Here is a 25,183-nt window from a genome sequence, read left to right as displayed (position 1 = left end):
TCCATTGAACTTTCTTCTGAGTAGACTTAGATCGAATTATGCTCAGGATGCAGCCCAGTTATTTTTGTAGTGAAGGGAGTCCTTAAAGCTACAAGTTCTGAATAGTGTTCAAACCCAACAAGTGTTATGGAGTATGTAAAGCAGACTTGTTCTTTCCTTATGGGATTATTTAGGACCCTTTCACACATTACACAGAGGCTAATCAAGTTTTGCCACAAAGTGTACGCTGGGAAGGGAACTGCAGCCAAGTCATGTTCCCTGATAAGTGTACCTGATATACATGTTTGCAAACAAGTATTTGTCGCAGTCACACTTTGCATTTTCAGGTCGACACTTAAACATCTTAGGTGTATGCCAGAAAACCAAAATGCGTGAAGAGACGCTATGGTGCATGACTTAAAATGAAAATGAAAAAGCCAGATTTGATTATTTCTACCAACAATGGATACATGTAGCAACTGTTGCTTAACCTATCATTCTCCTCTAAAGTGATATACGATTAATATATGTGATGTTTTATTCTAGCTTGTTGTGCTGCAATTACTGAATTGGTCCTTAATGATACAAATGCTCACCAGGTAGTTCAGGTAAAAGATTTTTGAATACATTTAGTGGCACACTTTTTCATCTCTATTTAATTTCCTCATGTGCTCTTATTTGGCTGTAGATTATTATTATTATTATAATAATATATTATTATTATTATTATATATATTATATTATATTATAATATATATTATTATATTATAATATATATTATTATTATTATTATAATAATATAATAATAACAACAACAGTATTTATATACCGCTTTTCAACAAAAAGTTCACAAAGTGGTTTACAGAGAAAAATCAAATAACTAATGGCCCCCTGTCCCAAAAGGGCTCACAATCTAAAAGATGCAAAACACTAGCAGACAGCCACTAGAAAAGACACTGCTGGGGTGAAGAGGGCCTGTGTGTGTGTGTGAGAGAGAGAGAGAGAGAGAGGGAGAGAGTGACTCATGTTTGACCTCTATACATGTATGATATTGTTTTAATGTGTCTTGTAAGCTGCCTTTGGCTGCTTTCAGCTGACTTCAAGCAAGAAATTTGACTTAATTTTATTTTACCATTACTTTGTTAATGTGTCAATTATTGTTTATATTTGACTACACTTTGAATTTGTCTTCTTTAATATTTACTTTCTCAGGAAAATGGAGTCTACACAATAGCAAAGCTAATTTTACCAAATAAGCAGAGGAATATAACAAAAGCTAATTTATTACAGGTACTCCTTTATTCTTTATTTCCAAACTCTTTCAACTAGTGACAGCATCTTAAAGAAACAGATGATGGTTTATTGTATATTGGTGATTCAACTCAATTTAAAGTGCTATTAGCCTTTACAGTCCTAAATTATTTCGGACCAGGTGATCTTAAGAACTGTCTTTACGTATGTGTTGCTGCCCAAGCCTTATTATCAGTTTCAGGGGCCCGGCTCTCTGGCCTATACTTACAGAAAATTCTGTTGGTGGGCATCAGTGACAGGTTCTTTCAAGACTGTGGGCCCATGTCCATACAAGTGGCCCACTAGACATGTCTTACTTATGGGGAATTGCCAGGCAAATCTTAGCAGCCTAGAACTGTTCATTAAGCAAGTATTCAGTTGCACTGCAACTCTCTGTTTTCTAGCTCTGTATACATATGATATTTAATGAACATTTCTAGGGTGTTATGAGAGCCACAACACCCTAGATCCCTGGGATGATGTGAAGCAAACTATATTGACTGGTGGGATAGAGAGGAGGATCTCTAGGGACCGAAAATGTAGACCTAGGTCAAAGTGGCCTACCTCACTGGGAGGAGGGATGGGAAAGGTGAATAACCTTCCTCAGTTCCAATCCCTGTAGCAGAATCTTTTTCCTCACTTGGGAAGAGACCAGTCTTGCTAGTGAAATCTAGTTAATAACAGCTTTATTGATTACTACAAGCCATATTATGAATTGCCTGCATTCCCACACACGTGGGAAAAAAATTGTACATTGCACTTATGATGGGAAAGCACATTGTGGTAGAGCTCTTCCTCCTTTCAACTGGCCAAAATTCATTAAGGGTTGTCACTAGAGAGAGGTTCAGTGGCACAGACTTCTGGCTTCTGCACTCTTATTTATTTCCATTTTTGTCTTGCTGCATTTCGTCATGAAGGGGCCATATATGTCATTCACTCTTCATCTCCTGGAAGTTTATTTAGAAATTTCCACTCCATCTTGCCTCCTCAAATTGTGTAGTACACAGAATCACATTCCTGCTACCCCCCTTCACTTAGCCTTGAATTTTGATAAGCCCGTCTTTTGTTGATCAAAGAACCTCTTTGCCTTGGTGCCTTTCTGGCCTTGAAGAAGTACACCTGCTTTTTAGAGGCCTTTTTAGAGACCTTCCAGTGGCTGGTACCAATAGCTAGTAGAAATGTTGTACAGTTATCTTTTGCAGAACTCTGCCCATGCTCACATTCAAGTAACTTCTTGAAGCTCTTCATGAGCTCTTTCTTTTCCCTCATCTCCTGGCCAATCAGGCTTGCTCCCCAGGAATTTTATGCACGCAGCTCAGTCGGTTGCTGGGTGGAGGAAGTAATGACAGCTCATGCTGGCTTTTCCTTCTCTGTCCACGTATCAGTTGCAAGAGGCCATTAGAGCAAGCCCTATCATTATCACAGGGGATGTGGGAGACAGCCCTAGAACTAGGGAGAGAGAAGAGCTGTTCCTTCCCACCAACTAAGCCAAACCAAACCTGGTAAATGAGGAAAGGAGGAAGGGAAGAAAAGGGAGAAACCTTTGGGGGGGCACTGTGCCCATGTGCAGGGTCCCCAGATCTTCTTTTGCTCTAGGGCCCCACGCAACTAGTGTACGCCCTGAGGTCTCTTAACAGTGGTGCTGTAGTTATGAAATTCCCACAGGAGATCCATCAGCCTACTTCTTTGCCCACTTTTTGGTGGGTTTTGAAAACGTTTTTATTTCTGCAGGTATTAAGTGTATTTTTAATGCTTTTTAATATTATCTGCTAATTGTTTTATTATGAATTGTGGTAGTTCGTATTGATTTGCAATTGCTTTAATATTTTAATTTTCTGTGTGTGTTTGATTTTTGTTGGATACTTTAGTTGAATTTGCAGAAAATCAGGATATAAAATTGGACCCAAATCCTAACCAGCTTTCCAACACTGTCATAACAGTGCCAGTGGGATGTGGGCTGCATCCTGCAATTGGATGGCACTCACGGAGGCCTCCTCAAAGTAAGGGAATATTTGTTTCCTTACCTCGGAGCTGCATTGCCTTTATGTCAGTGCTGGAAAGAAGGTTAGGATTGCGCCCTTAAATGCACAAATAATGCAGGCATAAATTGGGTAATTATTTAAACCCAACACATGTCTAGCAAAACTCCTGCATTTTCTCCAAAGTCATGTGCCTTGTAAACAGATTTGTTCTTTTAACATTACAAAGCAGCTAGTCTTTTTAAATTTTTTAAAAATGCTGTTTGCTTAAAGGAAGTTTTAAAATGTGAGCCAGGAAATCTAGCCCTGGAAGGTCCAAAAAAACCCATAGGTAATACTAGCAACTTTTTATCACCGTGCACTAAGTTGAAGCTTAAATGGATGCCATTCTAACTTCTAGTATTATATTTCTCTTTCACTACTTAAAAAACCCCAATTTTTCAGCCACTTACCTTTGCTGCAAACAATTGCTTACTTAGGGCCCAATCCTATCCAATTTTCCAGCACTGGTGTAGCCACAATGCAGCCCTAAGATAAGGGAACAAATGTTCCCATCCTTTAACAAGGCCTCTGTGACTGCCTCCCCACTACAGGATGCAGTGCATGCCCCATTGTCACAGCTGCACCAGCACTGGAAAATTGGATAGGATTGGGTCCTTAGTATGCTACTTGTATAGACTATTTAGACAAAAGAAATTGAATACATTTAGTAATGCTTCTGCATGGAATTATCTTTAATATATGCATTTTCCCCACTCAAGTGTTACGCCTTCAGAGCCCTGAGATTTCTTTTCAGTATGGAAAGGAACAGACATCTCTTCAAAAGGTATGCAAATGGAATATTAGGAGAGATTATACCCTAAAAATATTCTCTTGAGTTACCATAAGAAGCCCTGCAGGTTAGCATTAGAATTAAGTCTTGGTTGTGTTCATTGATTTGTGGCTGAAAGAACTTAAAATGAGATGGTGTGACAAATTATGACAGTGTCCATAGATGTCTCTTCAAAGAAAAATAGAAAACTTTAAGGCTAATTCAAATGTCAGCCTGCTACAGAGTCCTCTAGGAACATTTCTGCATTACTATTGTATATCTCCATTTAAAAAAATTAGTATCTCAGCCTTGGCCTATTCAGTTGGTTTAACCCATTTCCGCCTGGCCCACAGGTGTACGCATTTGGTCTCTTTTGCATATATGCAGCGTTGGGCAGAAATGGCTTAAAGCAGTGATTCCCCAACAGTTTGCTCCAAGAGGAGTGGAAATGAATCTTGAAAAAATTGTTATCATCCTTGCTGGTTAGAGTGAAGAGGCCTGTATAGCATGGGTCGTTCCCTCTCTTCATCAATACGCAGGTATTATTCATGAAGTTGTTCAAGAAATAAATATGTATTGAGTGCAAAATGAAATGCACTTCAGATTTTAAAACCTCCAGATTTTAATCCAGAAAAAAGCCAGGAAAAATTGCAATAAAGTAATTCAAGGAATTTCAAAAATAATTATATGGCTATGCTTTACTTATAATATTTAAGGATGCAAGGTTTAGGCTGCCATCTTCAGCACATTTATAAGAGATTAAATTCCATTAAACTCAGTGGAACTTGCTTCAGAGTACACATTTCTATGATAGTATGACACTTATATATAGTATGATATATACTACAGTATGACACATACTATGACACATAGTATGGGTCAAAGATAGTATTACATTTGTATGACACTTATAAAAATTGCAGATGGCAAATACCTTAAGAGGCATTGTCCCTTTTCTTTCATGTGAGAAAATGCCTCTTCTTTGATATCTGTTAGCACATATATGCATTTATTTAAGAAGGATAGCATTCTTTTTGCTTCAAAATATATTGCTTTACTCATATGCAGTTTAATTCAAAATTAAACAGTTAATTGACAAAAATGAATCTTAGCTATGGCGATTTCTCTATAACCCTAATAATGCTTCACGTGGGTGCATTATGAAGACTCCTTATGTACTCGAGGTGTAGCATGTGTTGTTAGCATGTTCCATGAGGACTCTTCATGGAACCTCCACCATAGAGAAGTGTTTCCATCTGTCTGTGACATAGGTGCAATAATGTCAGAATAACCCATAGATACAAGTTGCTATCTCTGTTTATATTGGATTTGTAGAATTCTTCTAAGGCAGAAGCACAAATAAAGATATATGAAGTTTCTATCTGGCAATTTGGAAACTTCTTCTAGTGAGCCACTAAAATGAACCATTTAATGATTCGGTGTTTCTCATTATTTGCCACATATTTATACGGAAAGAATATTATTGCAATGTACTATAAGCATGTAATGTGTATATCTCAACACAGAGTTTGTTATTTTAAAAAATCTATTATTTGAAGGGAATCACACCAGTTTCCCTGGGCTGAAGAGGTCTAGTATGTTGCTGTCTTGTGTATCATTTCTTCATAACGCTATTTTGTATAAAGAAAACTGACCAAACATGAAGACTTGTTCATTGTGGGAAAATTTAGCCTTTATTTTTTTAGCAGGGGGCACTGAATTGGGTGTGAATTTTATTTAGCAATCCACAAGGATACAAACCTACATTTTTGTAGACTCTTCCCTACAGACTTATTTGAGAGTTTCATTGACATTGGGCATTACGTTCGTGAGATCAGTGTTTATGAAGAGCTGGTATCAAAGCTAAATTCTTTACTGGTAAGTCGTAAATATTTGCTTGCTTATTCAGATTAAAACTGTATTTTGCAGTCCTTCAAAAATATCAGTCTAAAAATAATAGTTTTCAAAAACATACTTGGGCTTCGGTCTCCAGGAAAAGAGTCATCTAACTATAGGACAATTCAAAACAGACAAATGAAAAAACCAAAGTTCTTTTCTTGTGCCTGTTCTATCTGAACTTCATGGATGGAATAATTGGGGTGGTTGGTTGGGTTGGCGTGAAAAATTGTGATGGGAGAGGGTATATAAGGCCCAAGAAATTAGGACTGAGCTGTTAGTAAGTCAGAACAATTATCAAAACATAACATCAAAGTAAGGCTTTTAATGTCTTTCACAACTAGGAGGATGAAGTTAAGCAAATTGCCGAAAATATTGAGAACATTAATCAGAACAAAGCACCTACGAAATACATAGGCAATTATGCAATATTAGACCATCTTGGCAGTGGAGCTTTTGGAAGCGTTTACAAGGTAAATTTTCCTTTTGAGAGATACCTTTTGATGTTTCCTTGCATTTGTTATCCTCTCTTCTTCAGGCATGTAGGATGTTGTTGCAAATGTATTCCACCCATTTTCTTCCTATAACAATGGACCTTATGTTGGCTTGAATTAGTAGAGTCCCTGTCAGTAATTGTGTTCCTGTTTTGTTTTTCCCTATAAATAGCCAAACTTGAGAGAGCTGGTATAACGTAATGGCTAGCATCCCAATTCTATGCATGTATACTCAGAAGTAAGTTCCGTTAGAGTCAATGGGGCTTACTCCCAGGAAAGTGTGGATAGGATTGGGCTGTAAGACTGCAATCTTGTACACGTTCTCTTGGGAGTAAGTCCTATTGAACACAACAGAACTTACTTCTGAGTAGGCGTGCATAGGATTGCAATGTAAGAGTATGATCCAGAAAGTCTCTTCTTCACATATTTCTTCAGCCATGAACTCACTAGATAACTTTTAGGCCAGCTGTTACCCTGCAGTTCCTATCTGTGTCCTCAAACCTGCAAAATGTTTTTAATAATTGGGCTATTTTACAGGGGTGTTGTAAGGATTATTGAGATCATATAGAAATGTTCAGTATTTTTCAACCACTATGTGACAATGCCTTGGAAAAGCTCCAGTTTGTGATCTGCCATCATTTCAAAGCCTAGGTGTTTCATGTAACAGTATCTCTCATTGCACCATGGGAACACCAGTGCTTTCAGGTTGAATATTAGATTCTGGGGAAAAAGAGTGTTTTAGAAAAGACAGAATGCAGTTAGTTTCAATGAAATACAATAATGTAATAATGCATACTACCATTCTGCTCCTGGTCAGTGTTCAGATCCACAATGGTTTTTTTATCTGCCCTAGGTTAGAAAACACATTGGCCAAAATCTTTTAGCAATGAAAGAAATCAATTTACACAATCCAGCCTTTGGAAAGGATAAAAAGGACAGAGACAGCAGTGTGAAAAACATCGTCTCTGAATTGACCATAATTAAAGAACAGGTGAGTCCTAGGTGGTGATGCTATTTTTTCAGGGGATCCAGTAGGGCTTCCTTGGAAATAAATGTGTTTAAGAGTTGTGTGCCAGTCAAAATGATGTTTATGTATGCTTGTGATGCTTTAAAAACATGTTTTAAATACCCTCTCTGCAATAAGGTTATTGATTTAAAGCATCAATCTCACTGAGTGCCAGCAAAGGTTTCCCCGGCACGAATGGCACTTCCCATTCTGCCAGGGAGACTCTGCAAAGCTCCTCCATGTGCTCCTATTCTTTGCCGCATTCAGCTGCTTCTGCCCAGAAATCCGGGCACAAAGCTACTGGGGCATTGGAGGCTGGAAGCGGCTGGACGCGATAAAGAATGGGAGTGCATGGAGGCACTTTGTGGAGGCTCCCCCATGAAATGGTAAACGCTGTTCATGCAGGGGAGGGCTTAGGAAGGGCGCTGGATCCAGCCCACAGGTCAGAGTCTAGAGAGCTCTGATTTAAAAGATGTTAAGAATCCTACTAGTAAGAATTTCCTCCTTGTGGTTTTTAGCTTTGTAGTCTTTGTGTTACATAGCATTAAAAAACCCTCACAATGGTAGCCATCTCCAGGTAGTTAACCAGTCCTTAAACTAAATGAGTGTCAGTAATTTAGCAACTGTGAGCCAACTCAAAGAAAGTTGAAATCAGTGGAACTTAACATGCACCATGCTTAAGTTTCATTGTTTTCTATGGATTTTTAATATAAGTTTCAGGTGTAATTATTCATTGTGGATATAAAGGGTCCTATTTGCACAAGGCACTTCCCTGCCAGTAAGAACTATCCTGATTGTTTCTTCGAAGGGAGCTGCAACTTGTGTGAAAAGGATATGCACATGCAAATGGCCCCACTGTTGAAGATAATGGAAAAGTCTGCACCCTTTACTTAAAAATGCATGTTAGAGTGCTCCTGAGGATCTGGACTAGGATGCATGCATATAAAGATTCAATAGGAAAACGATGGTTAAACAATTTAAATGCAAGAATTTGCAACTGATCAATTTCTGAGACCAGTAGCCTAAATTCTACAATGTGATTTCTGGAGTCAGAAGGTAACAGATGAAAATACACTGAAAAATTGGTTTCAATATAATAGTGTTGGAAGTTTGGAACTAATTCAGAGCAAGGCACCCTGGCCTATGTGAAAGCCAGAAGCGGCTTCTAGTAGGAGATAAGCACTGTTTGCAGTGGCACAGAGGCCCGCAGTGGGAGCTGTGATTCTCCTGGACCCTTTAGAAGGCCGGGGTTGCCCTCCAGGTAAGTTTAAAAGTTCTTTGCTCCCTGTACCACTGCAGTCACTGCAGTGCCATTGGGGCACTCACTTCTGGGCCACTCCCCTGAAGGGGGAATGGCCCTCTTCTGGTTCTCCTGGTGGGTTGTAACCACCAGTTTGGGAACCACTAATCTAGTAGGCTGAAAAGTCATGACTTGATGCTAGTGCTTGTTATTCTAGCATTTACTCGACAAAACTATTGTATACAGAACATTCTGTAAATATTACTAAAATGGAAGTTCTAACTCTGTCTATATTTATTGTAGCTGTATCATCCTAATGTTGTACGATATTACAGAACCTTCTTAGAAAGTAAGTATTTAAACTTGCTGGACTACATTCTAAGACTAGTGTACTGTATTACCATTGTAAGATATTTAATAAAAAACAAAAAGTAGTGGTCCTCAACGTGTGTGTGTGTGAGAGAGAGAGAGAGAGAGAGAGAGAGGGATCATCAAAAGTTTGTGGTCCTGCTAGTTAAGGATTTTGTATTAGAAGATAATTTAATTGGATGTTAGTATTTCATTGGGTTTCAAAGAAGAAGACGAGGAGCCAATCTTCAAAGTTCTAGCTCAGATATGTATGGTGACTTCATTATAAATGTTGAAGCCAGTTCAGGATCCTTTGGTCTTTTTAATTATCATGAGTCTCTGGTGGATGATGTTTAACAAGTGATGTCATGGGCATGTTAGATTTAATGTTTTGCAGTAGGCTGGAACAAGGTGCTTTGGTTTTAGTGAACACCACTGTAACAGTTTAATCATTTCCTCTGCAGGCCATAGATGCCTATGCTGTTACGTTCCTATCAGCATAATGGTGGAATTTACTCAATTTGATTCATTTATTGATTTCTAAAACTTTCAGGAGATATATCAGTTTGATGTTTTCTGGCCAATCATTGGATGCAGATACTCATATAGTTTTGCTCCTACAATTTCATTTTGTTTTTCATAGATGACAGGCTGTACATAGTAATGGAGCTCATAGAAGGAGCACCACTGGGAGAACACTTTCATTCTTTGAAGGAAAAGCAACAATTATTTACAGAAGATAGAATATGGAACATATTTATTCAAGTAAGACCCTGCATTTATTTCTCTATTTTTCTACATGTAGTTTCTCACCCTGGGGTAGTAATTCACTGATGCTTACTCTGCCCAAGATGAGATCAGAACTATATGGCACTGATCCTGAAACATTTGACTAAGAACATTTATCATTGCATGGGTGCAGTTGTTACTGTTTTTCTACAAAAGCATGCAGTCATTTTCCTTCAATTTTGGTTGTGAGAATGTTGTGTCTTCCCACCATTTAAACTGCAGTGTTTAGTGCTGGAAATTTGCTGCTCCACTCCTTGCTCCAATAATAATTGCACAATTGTTTTGTGGAATATGTTTGGCAGATGTTGCAGTTATCTGTTGCATGACAAAGGACATGCTTCTTCCCAAACATGCAGAAGCTCCCTGAGCCATGTTAGCTCAGGGAGACTTTTTCTTTTAATTTTATGCAAGGGTTTGAAGGGTGTCCATTCCCCAAACGTGGCATAGTGGCATAAGGGGTTTCTGTGTACATAGCTAATAGTGTCAGAGAAGAATTCCAAATCCATAGGTGAACCTGCTAGATTGCAGTAAGTCCATGTTCCAGCCTTTTTGGTTCAGAATTACAAATTCTCCACCAAATTCCACCTTGAATGTAATGCTGTGATATCCTAGCTTTCAGGGAGTCCAAGTGAAATATTGAGGCAGAGCCTGAAGAGATCTCCAAGGTGAATTTGGTCCCAACTTTCTGGCAAAACTGAAGAGGTTCTCCAGATTTTCCTGTGAGACTTTCAGTACTATCCTATGCATGTTTATCGAGAAGTATGTTCCATTGTATGGACTGGAACCTACTCCCAGGAAAGTGTGCATAGGATTCCAGCCTTTGTTGGGCTTTCTGCACATTTGAGGACAAAGTGGCGCTACCATTTTCCAGTGCAGAAGTATATATCTAACCCTCTTGAAACCAAGGTTATGTTTTCTGGAGCAGAGATGTCATGCTACAGTTTATATCCAGATATATGCAATGGGGGCCTTGTGGAAGAACTATACTATACACCAGGGGTGTCCAAACTTTTTGGTCAGAGGGCTGCATCAAATATTTGGCGTGGTGCTGAGGGCTGGAAAAAAAATTTAAATATAAAATTTAAATAAATAAGAGATGGAACTTAGATGAGTGAATAAATGAATGGATAGGTTCGTTCATTCAACTTCTCTGGCCCTCAGAACACCCTCCAGACACAACCAGAGCACCGCACTGGTCATATTCAGTTGAGTGGGCCAGAGGCTTTTAGGGGACAAGAGGCTGGCTCCGGGCCAGATAGAGGCTTGCCACGGGCCGCATCTGGCCCCCGGGCCGGGGTTTGGAGACCCCTGCTATTCACTAATGTGATGGGTAATGGGATGTGTGCTAACGAACCTTAAAGAACACACATGCAGACCCTCAATTTTGTCTCACCCAGGACTTGCCCTATGACTCCTTCCACTAACTTTTTCTCCTCCAAAGTCTCTGTTTAACCCACACACAAGATGCCTTTTATTTTGGTGCCACGTTCTAAACTACCATTTGTTAAGTGCTAATATAGATGGCTTTGCATGTGCAGTAAGACCTTTTCTTCATCATAAAGCTGTGTTTAGCTCTTCGGTATTTGCACAAAGAGAAGAGGATTGTCCACAGAGACCTCACGCCAAACAATATCATGCTGGGAGATAAGGATAAAGTAACTATCAGTAAGTTCTAATTTTGTAACATTAGCAGGTTTCTGCTGGAAGTTCTTTCTTAGTAAAGTCTTGTAAATTAATTCAAAATCAATGACAACTATTTGTAATGCATATCCAACACTGAAGCCTTTTATTTTCAATGGGTGCCCTACATACATAAGTTAAATAGGAAACTGCCTTATCCTGAATCAGTGCTTTCCGCAATGGATGCAGTAATGGTCCAGGGTTTCAGATGGGTCTTTCCCAGCCCTAACTGGAGATGTCAGGGGTTGAACCTGGGATCTTTTGCATGTAAAGCATGTACTCTGCCACAGATCCGTCCCCATGTTGGTATGCTTACTGTGTTAATTTCCTTGTACTATATATGGAAAATAATACATTTTTCAAAGCATCAGTGTGGTATATAAATTGTGTTGCTGTTACTTTTCATAATTCTCAGGAAGCAGAAATAGACTGCATGTCTTGGGGCTACATGCATATGCTTTATCCTAATGTTCTGCCCGTGTTAATGTTGGGAGAATTTGGGTGGGGCAGAAGGGTGCGATTTTGCTCTCTTGTAAATGGGGAAAACATCATCTGAATTCACTTAGTGTTTTACTTCTTTCATCTGGTATTTGATATTACTTTCAAACAACCAAGGCTGTCCAAAATCCAGTCAGATTAAAGCCAGTTCTTTCTGTTAAGTATATGACTGACAGTTGCTAATTGGAAATGGGGCAGGCAATAGATCATTGTGGGTGATCGCTATCAAAATATAGCATAATTTCTGGCAGCCACCCATTATTCTAAGCCCAGAGTTCAAAAATGAGCACATTATCACTGGTGAATGCCTTTTTAATTCTGGAGTATGCTTCTTTCAAAAAACAGTATATTCCCCTGCTGTTATTCTGGCTCAGAAGGAAGAGCAGAGGATCCCTCAGATCATAATGTTGAGGACGCACTACTTTTTTATTCTTTCCAATGCTCAGTATGATCTTGCAGCAAGGCCTCCACTTGGAAGGGCAGTTTACATCATAATACTAAATTAGGGGTGGCTACCAAGGCCAACCAAAATTTTTGGGCTCCAGTTGAGTGCATTTTCATATCTTTTTGACATGTCCCTCATGAATACAAGTGGCATACAACTGAGCCCATACTCATTCATTCAACAGATATTCGCTGCCTGAAACTACCATGTGGGAGGCCATCTTATTGTATTTTACTAAGCAGAATGAACAAGACTAGGGTGATTCTCACGACTCTTGCAATGTATGGAACTTAATAATTCTTCATTCAATTAATTTGTTGTTTGGAGTTGGTCGTGTATCCCTAAAAGATGGTATCACAATTCAATTTAGATTACTGCTATAATAATGTCTTAAATGAAGAACAAATAAGCACTAGGGGGAAGGGAATATTATATCTATTTCCTTTGGGGCAGAAGAGCTTTCTTAATGTTCTGATTTTTCATTTAGATTTCATGAATAATTAAAGATTGTGATCATAAACTTTTGAGCATGTGTTTTAAGTAACTGTGCACTTACTACAAAACAGTTTGAAAGATAGTCTTAAGGCTTTATCTCACCTCTAAATACCTTAAAGTGGAATTGAACTGTTTGTGGAATGGTTTGTCTTGCCTTCTATATCTTCAGAAGATGTAAAGGGACATAAAACCCAGTAAGCTGAATTTAGACGTAATTATATTGTTTTAGGGATAGCAAGCTATGTAACTACTATAACTATTACATTGAGATGCCAAGGAACATTCAGGACTCATCTATTCCCTTCTTAGATAGCAGACTTTTTACGTGTACACACATTGGATTCAAATATTTAAGAATCCTTTCAGTTTAAGATTAGTAAAAATTAAGGTGCTTACAGTTTTCCACATCTTTGTAAAAGAACGGGAAATTGGAAATTGTCACTTTGATTTCCACACCGTGTAAACGGTAAAGACTTTGTATGGTCTTCTGTATTATGCTGACTTTTCAAATTAGGCTCCATATGCTCACTCTTTACCTTGGGCTCACACTTGTGCTATGGAGGGATGCATTCAGGCAGAAATTCAACAGGTGAAGCTTACCCATTTACTTCAGTTAGCAATATACCTGATGAATGTCTTCCTGGTGCCTATCTACAAGGTATAGTGCTTCTCCAAAATGTCACCTACTACTACAGTAAATGTCCAGGCAGAAATGCTACAGCCAGGGCCTAGCAGAGGGGGGTAAAGGGGGTAATTTGTACCCAGGCCCAGGGTCAGAAAGGGGGCCCAGGAGCCAAAGGAGGGAGCACAGAAATTTCCTGGGATCTTCCATTTTCCAATCTCACCCAAACTCACTGCCCATGTGGTAACAACTACTGCCACAAGCCATACACACCAGGCCCAGGAATGTGTACATTCCTTAACAGTATCACATCTGGGAGGAAACAAACCTGCTACAGTTGCTCTTTGCTTGTGGATTCACTTCCCGTGAAGGAATGTATAGGAGCTGAGGGACACAGCTGCGGGACTACAGCTGCTGCAAAAGTCAGTTTTGGTGTACACAGGACACTTTCCATTCTAGTGTGAGCCTAAACACAATGATGCTAATCTCATTGGCATCCTTCAGTCTCGGAAGACTATGGTATCGCACTCTGAAAAGTGGTTCTAGAACAGCGTCTAGTGTGCCTGAAAGGGCTAATTCAGGAGTGACAATCCCTTCCACACTGGAAGCAAGTGTAGTCTGTCCCTGGTCTGTCTCCCTGGCTACGGGCCTTCCTTCTTTGGCTCCTTGCCTCGATCTGTTGGCCAAGTGTCTTTTCAAACTGGAAGAGGCCATGCTGCACAGCCTGCCTCCAAGCGGGACGCTCAGAGGCCAAGGTTTCCCATCTGTTGAGGTCCATTCCTAAGGCCTTCAGATCCCACTTGCAGATATCCTTATATCGCAGCTTTGGTCTACCTGTAGGGTGCTTTTCCTGTACGAGTTCTCCATAGAGGAGATCCTTTGGGATCCGGCCACCATCCTTTCTCACAACATGACCAAGCCAACGCAGGTATCTTTGTTTCAGCAGTGCATATGTGCTAGGGATTCCACCTTGTTCCAGGACTATGTTTGGAACTTTGCCCTGCCAGGTGATACTGAGGATATGTTGGAGGCAGCACATGTGGAAAGCGTTCAGCTTCCTCTCCTGTCTTGTGTGAAGAGTCCATGACTCACTGCAGTACAGAGTGTACTCAAGATGCAAGCTCTGTAGACCTGGATCTTGGTATGTTCTGTCAGCTTCTTGTTGGACCAGACTCTCTTTGTGAGTCTGGAAAACATGGTAGCTGCTTTACTGATGTGTTTGTTTAGCTCAGTATCGAGAGAGAGAGTGTCGGAGATAGCTGAGCCAAGGTACACAAAGTCATGGACAACCTCCAGTTCATGAGCAGAGACTGTAATGCAGGGACGTGAGTCCACATCCTGAACCATGACCTGTGTTTTCTTCAGGCTGATTGTCAGTCCAAAGTCTTGGCAGGCCTTGGTAAAACAATTCATGAGCTGCTGGAGATCTTTGGCAGAGTGGGCGGTGACAGCTGCATCGTCAGCAAAGAGGAAGTCACGCAGACATTTCAGCTGGACTTTGGACTTTGCTCTCAGTCTGGAAAGGTTGAAGAGCTTTCCATCTGATCTGGTCTGGAGATAGATGCCTTCTGTTGCAGTTCCAAAGGCCTGCTTCAGCAGGACAGCTGCTGAAATCCCAAACAAGGTCAGCGCAAGAACATAGCCCTGCTTCACTCCACTTCATTCATTTTCAAGTTCACCCCCAAAGCAGGCTGACTGTTTTGATATTTGGGGGAAGAAATGTATTCCCACAAATGCCAAGGCAACCTGGGGACATTCCCCATTGCATCTCATGCAATGATTTTCTATATTGAAAGATTTTAGAGAGACTGAGGAGTGTGTTTGGTTTTCTGTATTACTGTATCTAACTGCCAATGCCAAGCAGGCACGTAGACCTGAACTCTGCATTGGGAAGATTGGTAGACCTAGGCTCCAAAGACTTTTCTGGTTGTTGCCACTTTCCTCCTGCCTGTTCTGCCCCCATTCTGCCCACCCCCATTGCCACCCCCCTTTTTCACCCCTCCCTCTTTGGGAAGGGGCCCAAAAGAGACTTTGTATCCCCTGATAAAATTCCTCTCAGAGGCCCTGGCTACAGCAGTTTTTAGCTGCTTCCACTTTTTCAGGAAACCTGTTTTCTCCCTCCATTTAGACCAGAGGTGGCCAACCTTTCTGTTTAGGGCTCCTGGACCTTTAACAATTGTACAGAGGTGGGAGTTTCAGCAGGTGCAGCTTGTCGGCTCACAGATGACAAGCTGCACTTGCTGAAATTCCCTCCTCTACACAATTGTTAAAGGTCCAGGAGCCCTAAATTGAAAGGTTGGCCACCCCTGATTTAGACTGATGGCACAGTAAGAACCATCTTAGTCCTCAACCTGGAGGAAAGATAACCAATTTCCAAATCTTTGCTTCCTGTCCTCTGCTTTACTACATGCCAGTGCAGAACAAAGAGATGGGGAATGTCCCCAGGTTGCCTCGGCATTTGTGGGAATACATTTCTTCCCCTAAATATCAGAACAGTCAACCTGCTTTGGGGGTGAACTTGAAAATGTTGAACTGTGCTCCACTACTTTATGTATTTTTGTCAACAATAGAACCTACTTCCAAACAAGTGTAAATTTTTGAACAATTTCAAGGATGCAAACCCCAGAAAGTTATCCTTGGCAAAGAAAAGTTCCCAAAAACGGGGTGTGTTTGAGAGGCTCAAGATTTAGTTAAGATTTCAAGCTACTATCTGTAACTTCTGAACAGATTTGCACCAAATTTGAGGGGTTGCTGAGACAGTGACCTAGTTACTCTGCCAAATTTAGGGGTGTTGAGATAGAGGGTTCAGATTTTACAACCAATTGAATATTAAGGGCTTTTAATAGCAAGTTGTTTTGTCAATCTCATCTTAATAGTGCAAGTGCCCTGTGCTTGTAGAATGCACTTTGGAATTCTCTGAAGCAGTGCTTATTTCTATAGGTGATATTTCTGGAGTGTATTAGCAGGTTAGCACATGCAGATAGCTGCTTATTTTGTGGCTGGCAATCCAGTTACCAAACTGATGTGCATTCCATTTTTTCTAACCTGTCTGCCAAGGGACTCAGGGTTTTGTATGGAACTTTTATCCTAAATAAAAACTCTGAGGTATTTGGGACAGAAAGAAAGACTGACTGATGAAAGCTGACCCACTGAACTTCATGACTGAATGATCTGAATCCCAGTGAAACAGTCTATAAGCACTGGCTCCTAGTTATATTGCTCCTGCCTTTGTTTGAGTTTTAAAATTATAATTTTTGATTAAACATTTAAATATGGTTATTGTTTTCATTATGAGTTACAGTTTGATTATTGTTTTTAGAGTAAGCTGCTTTAAGGGTCCTTGGGTCATAAGTGGAGATAAGAGTTTTTAACAGCGCAATACTGGTCCTGAGTAGCACTGGCACAGCAACCACTGTGCCTACCTAGTGTGTTGCAAAAGCACCATTAAGCATTCCATAACACCCTGGGAGTAAGCAGCGTTGGCGGAAAGGCCGTCACTGCCCCGCAGGTGCTGGATCCAGAAGGCACGCCCGATGGAGCAGATAAGCTCCTGCAAGGTGGCTCGGGGGCCGGGGGAGGGCAGGAAAAGTGTAAAGGGTAGGGGAAGTTGGAGACAGTGTGGATCAGGCCCGGGAGGGGTGTGGGATTGGTGCACTGGTGCATGCTGAATCCTCTTCCTCTTCCTTCGGGGCTTGGAAGCCCGACACAAGGCTGCTTGGACTTATGCCAGCAATTTTGCTCGCACAGATCCTAGTAGTCCCATTGCACAGACTGGGGCCTTACTTGGGATAAGGAGACAAATGCTCCCTTACTTAAGTAGATCTCCAACCTTCTCCTCAGCACTAAATACATTGTGAGCAAGGCAGGTCTGCTGCTCTAGCACTAATTAGTATTGGGCTGTAAATCTACATTAAATAAATTGATACATGTTTCCTCCCTCCATGTTGGGGAGGATATGATTTGAACAATAACTCCAGGGTGCAACCTGGGGAAATTACTGTGATTAAACTTTGCCTATCATACCTCCCTCCAATCCTGTGATGATCTGGAGAAGACAGAGGGAGTGGGGGAAAACAACAACAAAATTAAATGAGTAACCTAAACTGCTAGTCTAGGGAAAAAAATGAGGCTGAATGTAAATCAGAAATGCCAGAATAGCTTAGTTGCAGGCGAGTACTAGCTTAGCAACTAAGGGCGCAATCCTAACCAAGTTTCTAGCACTGACCTAGCTGCAATGCAGCCCCAAAGTAAGGTAACAAACCTGCTCTTACCTTGAGGAGGCCCCCTTGACTGCCTCCCCACTGCAGGCTGCAGTGCATGCCACAATGGCACAGCTATGTCAGTGCTGGAAAGTTGGTTAGGATTTCACCCTAACTAGAACATCCCACTTGCAGCATCTTTATTCTATTTTAAACATCTTTCATGTTCTTATTGTACAAGGAATTCCCTTCTAACTTTTAATGTTCAAACTTGAGTAGGTGAATTCTGTTCATGTTCATATAGTAGATGCTACTTTGAAATGGTGTGTATATAATTCACAGGAATCTTCCCAATCTCCCCAAAGAAGAGCACTCTTCTGGTTCTGAATACATATAATATTCCAGATCAGTAGTGTAGCCAGAGAGGTGTCACAACAGTAAGTTTTGACGGAACTGCAGTGCGTAGTGTAATTGGCTCCTCCTCCTCACCAGCTGAGCCATACCAGGCAGTGAGAGCCCACTGGTGGTGGCTCTGGTGGGGAGGGGAAAGAGTTGATTACATCATTCATTGTGACACCGTCAGTGCTTACTGTTGTAATACCTCTCTGGCTATTCTACTGTTCCAATTTTTTTCCCTTAAATTTTATTATTTTACATAAACAGAACAAAAAGAAAAAGAGAATATAACATCGACACATGCTTATGAATTACTTTTTAAAAAAGAGAAAAATATTTATACATATACATGACCAGAGTATCTACATATCAACACTTCATGCGGCTTATGTTATTATGTTAAGGAAAGGCCTCCAGATATCCTCAAATAAATCCATACGTAGTTGACGCCAATAGGCCATTCAATCGAATACTGATAAATGTAAAATATTTAATATTTTAGAAGGTGATATGGGAGGCCAAGAGAGACTATGAGGAACGCATGGCCAGCAACATTAAGGGGAATAATAAAAGCTTCTTCAAATATGTTAGAAGCAGGAAACCCGCCAGAGAAGCGGTTGGCCCTCTGGATGGTGAGGGAGGGAAAGGGGAGATAAAAGGAGACTTAGAGATGGCAGAGAAATTAAATGAGTTCTTTGCATCTGTCTTCACGGCAGAAGACCTCGAGCAGATACCACTGCCCGAACGGCCCCTCCTAACCGAGGAGTTAAGTCAGATAGAGGTTAAAAGAGAAGATGTTTCAGACCTCATTGATAAATTAAAGATCAATAAGTCACCGGGCCCTGATGGCATCCACCCAAGGGTTATTAAGGAATTGAAGAATGAAGTTGCAGATCTCTTGACTAAGGTATGCAACTTGTCCCTCAAAACGGCCATGGTGCCAGAAGATTGGAGGATAGCAAATGTCATGCCTATTTTTAAAAAGGGAAAGAGGGGGGACCTGGGAAACTATAGGCCGGTCAGCCTAACATCCATACCGGGTAAGATGGTGGAATGCCTCATCAAAGATAGGATCTCAAAACACATAGACGAACAGGCCTTGCTGAGGGAGAGTCAGCATGGCTTCTGTAAGGGTAAGTCTTGCCTCACGAACCTTATAGAATTCTTTGAAAAGGTCAACAGGCATTTGGATGCAGGAGAACCCGTGGACATTATATATCTGGACTTTCAGAAGGCGTTTGACACGGTCCCTCACCAAAGGCTACTGAAAAAACTCCACAGTCAGGGAATTAGAGGACAGGTCTTCTCGTGGATTGAGAACTGGTTGGAGGCCAGGAAGCAGAGAGTGGGTGTCAATGGGCAATTTTCACAATGGAGAGAGGTGAAAAGCGGTGTGCCCCAAGGATCTGTCCTGGGACCGGTGCTTTTCAACTTCTTCATAAATGACCTGGAGACAGGGTTGAGCAGTGAAGTGGCTAAGTTTGCAGACGACACCAAACTTTTCCGTGTGGTAAAGACCAGAAGTGATTGTGAGGAGCTCCAGAAGGATCTCTCCAGACTGGCAGAATGGGCAGCAAAATGGCAGATGCGCTTCAATGTCAGTAAGTGTAAAGTCATGCACATTGGGGCAAAAAATCAAAACTTTAGATATAGGCTGATGGGTTCTGAGCTGTCTGTGACAGATCAGGAGAGAGATCTTGGGGTGGTGGTGGACAGGTCGATGCAAGTGTCGACCCAATGTGCGGCGGCAGTGAAGAAGGCCAATTCTATGCTTGGGATCATTAGGAAGGGTATTGAGAACAAAACGGCTACTATTATAATGCCGTTGTACAAATCGATGGTAAGGCCACACCTGGAGTACTGTGTCCAGTTCTGGTCGCCGCATCTCAAAAAAGACATAGTGGAAATGGAAAAGGTGCAAAAGGGAGCGACTAAGATGATTACGGGGCTGGGGCACCTTCCTTATGAGGAAAGTCTACGGCGTTTGGGCCTCTTCAGCCTAGAAAAGAGATGCTTGAGGGGGGACATGATTGAGACATACAAAATTATGCAGGGAATGGACAGAGTGGATAGGGAGATGCTCTTTACACTCTCACATAATACCAGAACCAGGGGACATCCACTAAAATTGAGTGTTGGGCGGGTTAGGACAGACAAAAGAAAATATTTCTTTACTCAGCGTGTGGTCGGTCTGTGGAACTCCTTGCCACAGGATGTGGTGCTGGTGTCTAGCCTAGACACCTTTAAAAGGGGATTGGACGCGTTTCTGGAGGAAAAATCCATTTTGGGGTACAAGCCATGATGTGTATGCGCAACCTCCTGATTTTAGAAATGGGTTAAGTCAGAATGCCAGATGTAGGGGAGGGCACCAGGATGAGGTCTCTTGTTATCTGGTGTGCTCCCTGGGGCATTTGGTGGGCCGCTGTGAGATACAGGAAGCTGGACTAGAAGGGCCTATGGCCTGATCCAGTGGGGCTGTTCTTATGTTCTTATGTTCTTATTGTTCGTCCATTGGGCATATGTAGGTGGGCATCTCTCCTTCCAATGAAGTAATATAAGTCTTTTTGCTACCGTGAGGGCACAGAGAGTCCACTTGAACTGTCCAGGTGTGAGTCTCCAGATAACGGGTAGATAATTAAGAATTACATACATACCCGTAAAAATTAAAGGTTGCTGTAGCACTATCTTTATAATATTAATTATTTCATTCCAAAAGGTTACAATAACAGGACATGACCACAACATATGTGTAAGTGTAGCATTCAAACTCAATTCCAGATCAGATCTCCAACATCTAGGTTCCTTGCTAAGTCCTTTAAGAAGTAGCCTCTGTGGTGTCCAATATATTCTAAAGAGTATTTTTTGCTGTATTAGGCGTAATTTAAGATCTCTAGATATTGCCTGTATATTCTTAAGTGCCACAGCCCATTGCTCACCCAGGATAGGACATTCCAATTCAGAATTCCATTTAATTCGAAGTAAATGTGTATCAAACTTAGTACATGACATTAGATATTTATAAACAAATATTACTGGTTTCTTCATATCAACAGACTGCATAAGTACGTCTAGGAGTGGGGGAGTTTGTGAAGCAGATAATGCAGAGGGACCAAATTTAGAAACTAATAAATGTTGCAACTGTAAATATTGCCAGCTAGCAGACTTTGGAAGGTGATACTGTTCACTAAGTCTATCAAATGAAAAAAAAAATCCTGATCAATGTTGATCTAATGTAAAAATTGCCCTATTAGTTCAGCTCCTCCATAAAAAAAGATTCCCTATTAATCTCTAAAGTTGGATTCATCCATAACATTAATCTATAGTGGGAATAGGGATCAAATTCAAACTTCCGTGCCATCATATTCCAAATATACCTAGCTGAGATTACTGTCACAGTTACTTGTCGAGTATTAATGTGTTTAGACCCCAGTGCTACCCATTTACACAATGGAGCTAACACAGACATTTCTAACAACACGCATGATGGTATCTCACTCTGCTGATTATTCTATCTATTGCAGAAAGTCAGCAAGTATGCAAGATGGTACAGATTAAGGTTGGGAAGTCCAAACCCTCCCGCCTTATGTGACAATTGCATCCGTTTTAATGAAATCCTTGATGTTGCAGAACCCCATAAAAACTTGCTAAACAAAATATAAAACTTATTAAAATAACTTCGTGGTAATTTTAAAAATACCTATATAATACGAGGAATAATATTCATTTTTTAAGTATTCACTTTTCCCCATAGAGACAGATTTAGGGATGTCCATTTATCAAGATCCAATGAGATATCAAGTATCAGCTTATCAAAATTCAATTTAATCATCTGCTTGATATCTCTGGGAGTAAGAATTCCCAAATACCTAATAAAGTCAGGACACCACCTAAAATTCCATACACTAAATATATCTTGCAAAATACTGTCTCCAAGAGGCAATACTTCAGATTTGCTCCAATGAATAGTGTAACCAGAAATATTACCAAAAATGTTAATTTCCGCCAACTTAATTGGTTCAGCCAAGATTTGTTGTTGGTCCACACTTAACCCAGGCAACTTCACGTCTAGAAAGAAGGATTCTATATCCTTATTCAAAGTTTCCCTGTCACATCCATATAACTTAGAATAGAATTTGAAAAATTGTTCATTTATTCCTTTAGGATTAGAACAAAGATTACCACCCTCATCCTTTATAACAGGAATATGTTTGTTAAGACTTTGCTGCTTTAGTCAATGAGATAAAATCTTACCAGATCTCTCACCACTCTCCCAATATGTCTGACGTAAACAAATCATTGCATGTTCCACCTTCTCAGAAATTATCTCCTCCAATTCAATTTTCACTTTTTGTAATTGACCATAAGTATCAGGTGAAGGCAGTATAGCCAACTGGCGAATTAGATATTGCAATTTGCTTTTTAATGTCTCCTCTCGCATTGCCTTTAATTTTTTCTTATAGGATGAATAAGAAACAATTTTACCTCTCAATGTTATCTTATATGCCTCCCACAAAGAAACTTGTGATGAAACACTTCCTTCATTAAATTCAAAAAATTCTTTAGTTTCATTATTTATCATACATTTGAAGCTTTCATCATTTAAGGAGGATATATCTAAACGCCATGGTTTAAATACCTTAGTTTCACCCGAAATTGTGAAGGATATCAAAACTGGGGAGTGGTCTGATAAAACAGCAAGGTCAATATCAGTTTGCGTAATCTTAGATAGAAAGGATTTGGAAACCAAAAAATAATCTATTCTAGAACAGGTATGGTGGACCAGCGAAACAAATGTATATTCTCTATCTAAAGGATGCAATGCATGCCATGGGTCAATCAGACCTAAATCTTCCATATATATTTTAAGTGTTGACCTAACTTTAGTATTTATTCTAGAAGAGGCGGAGCTTCTGTCAAGATAAGGATCTGTGACTTCATTAAAATCTCCAGCACATATCACGTGATGATAATCTATATTGATCAGGTGACTAGAACAATTATGAAACACCTGCAGATTATCTTGATTATAACCATATACATTGATAATAGTGAATGTTACACCGTGCCACTTGACCACTAATATTATATACCTACCTTCTGCATTTGCTATGACCTGAAAGACTTGAAGTGTTACACATCGATGAATCAAAATAGCCACACCTCTTGAGCTTATAGAGTCACCTGCAAGATAAGCCTCATCCACCCATTTGTGAGTTAAGAGGTTTTCCTCTCCAGGCAAAAGATGTGTCTCTTGGAGTAACACAATTCCTGGTTTCATTTCCCCAAGCCTGGAAAGTACTTTCCTACATTTATGTGTATCTCTAATGCCCTTCACGTTCCATGAGATCATTTTAAACATACCTAAGTATTATAATATCATTGATATAATCTATCTTGGAGTTGCCCCTAGTATTATTGTATAATAATGATTTTTAAAAATTGCCCTCATTCATATTGGTACATACAAAGTTAATATCTAGGCCTGCATGAAAATATACTATTCCAAAAAAAAAAGAACCTGCAAATTACTCTGATCACTATAATAAACTTCATATGAAAAATGTAACAAAAAGGAAAAACCCATGTGTGTATAAAAAAAGTAGAAGAAAAACCCAAAAAATAAAACCCAATAATGCACCACCACCCAATATGGAAAAAGAAAAAAGAAGGAAAGAAAAAACTAATGTGGAAGTGTTCTGTGTGAGGCGCCTGTACAGGCATGCACAGGTGGCATCACCTCTGTTGGACAGAGGAGAAAGGGAGAAGTATGAGGGCTACTTAACAAAAATAAGAAATAAAAACTGCTAATAACGTAACCTAAAAAACCCCAAATTAGGTTATTACATGCTGTGTGTTTTGTTGTGCTCTAAACCAACTACCTTGAATGGTCATCTACCTATTAAAAAAATATAAAAGCTAGAATGAGTAAAGGGAGAAAAAGGAAAAAAGGGTCTGTGGCCTTCAGGATTCCTGAAGTGTCTTCTTGGCAAAACGCCCAGAATATTATTAACACAGCAGAAAAAGAGATAAAACTAACACAACAGCCATAATAGGACAGTAGTGCTAAGTTCCAAACAATGGGAAAAAGGAGGGGGGGAATTATCCAGTGGCTCATCATGGAAGAGACTCAGTTATCTTTTTGCATATCCTGACGTAGACCAGTGAGAAAGGATTCGGCTGATTCTGGGATTCTGAACTGTTTGATGCCTTCTTTGGTTTCAATGCAGAGAGTTGCAGGGTATTTTGTGAAGTATTTTATCTTGAGGTCTCTCGCCATGAGATGGGCTTTCTGAATTTGTGTCTTTGCTGAGCAACTTCAGGCTCAGCATAATCAGGGAAAAGCATAATGCGACTTTGTTGACATTCCAGGTTACCCATTTGCCTTGCAACAGATAGAATATGGTTGCTCATAGATGGTAGCAGAAATTGCACAATCCATATCTTAGTAGAAGACTGAGTTGCCACAGCCTTGATTGCCCAACATGGCTGTTCCAAATTTTAATATAGTGTGCTCCTATGGCTGACTGATACAAGGAAATACTCCAATTTTCTTACTAGACATTTCAAAAACATCATGGGCCAGTGTCTGCATATATATTATAAAGCATGGATCACAGTTAGTTTCATTTCTGTTACCTCTACCAAAGATTTGACATTGAAACATGAAGCTTAAGTGAAAGAAAACAGTTGTATTAGTCATTGCTTGAAGTATGTTTGTGAATGCATTTTTTTTAAATTTCTATCCTGTCTTCCAGTCTAGAAGAATTTCCCAGATGAGAGGTTCTCAAATGTTTTGTTATTCAGAGCTCTTTACTCTAAATGGAATCTTGGGGAGTAGTTCTAAATGGAACTTACATGGAGTAGGGCAGCACAGAGCAGATGGTAGCCACTTACTCTAAGACCCCTTTAGGGACTCTATGAATCCAATGCTATTGGGCTTTAGTGCTGGTGCTGAACTCCAGTGCTGGTGCTAGGTGTTGTAAACGTGCTGTAAAGCATGTTTAAGGCACTAGGAG

The 25,183-nt window shown here is 40.2% G+C and overlaps 1 protein-coding gene across 7 annotated transcripts in view; it reads left to right on the top strand.

Moving 5' to 3' along the window:
- NEK10 (NIMA related kinase 10) overlaps positions 1-25,183 on the top strand; it is a 111,057-nt gene that overhangs the window by 20,562 nt on the left and 65,312 nt on the right. For 5 of the 7 annotated variants that reach the window (XM_066627297.1, XM_066627296.1, XM_066627294.1 and 2 more), the window contains exons 14-22: positions 526-587; positions 1,192-1,269; positions 4,010-4,074; positions 5,835-5,937; positions 6,300-6,428; positions 7,303-7,440; positions 8,999-9,044; positions 9,687-9,808; positions 11,395-11,497. In XM_066627297.1, the coding sequence (XP_066483394.1) occupies positions 526-587; positions 1,192-1,269; positions 4,010-4,074; positions 5,835-5,937; positions 6,300-6,428; positions 7,303-7,440; positions 8,999-9,044; positions 9,687-9,808; positions 11,395-11,497 (846 nt within the window). Of the gene's footprint in view, positions 1-525; positions 588-1,191; positions 1,270-4,009; positions 4,075-4,555; positions 4,599-5,834; positions 5,938-6,299; positions 6,429-7,302; positions 7,441-8,998; positions 9,045-9,686; positions 9,809-11,394; positions 11,498-25,183 lie in introns of those variants that run through there. The other 2 variants (XM_066627300.1, XM_066627301.1) reach the window with 2 other exon arrangements.

This window comes from Tiliqua scincoides, chromosome 5, assembly GCF_035046505.1.
Source record: "Tiliqua scincoides isolate rTilSci1 chromosome 5, rTilSci1.hap2, whole genome shotgun sequence".
Taxonomy (NCBI): domain Eukaryota; kingdom Metazoa; phylum Chordata; class Lepidosauria; order Squamata; family Scincidae; genus Tiliqua; species Tiliqua scincoides.
The sequence above is the reverse complement of the archived record's forward strand: the minus strand, read 5'-3'. Positions and strand labels throughout refer to the sequence as shown.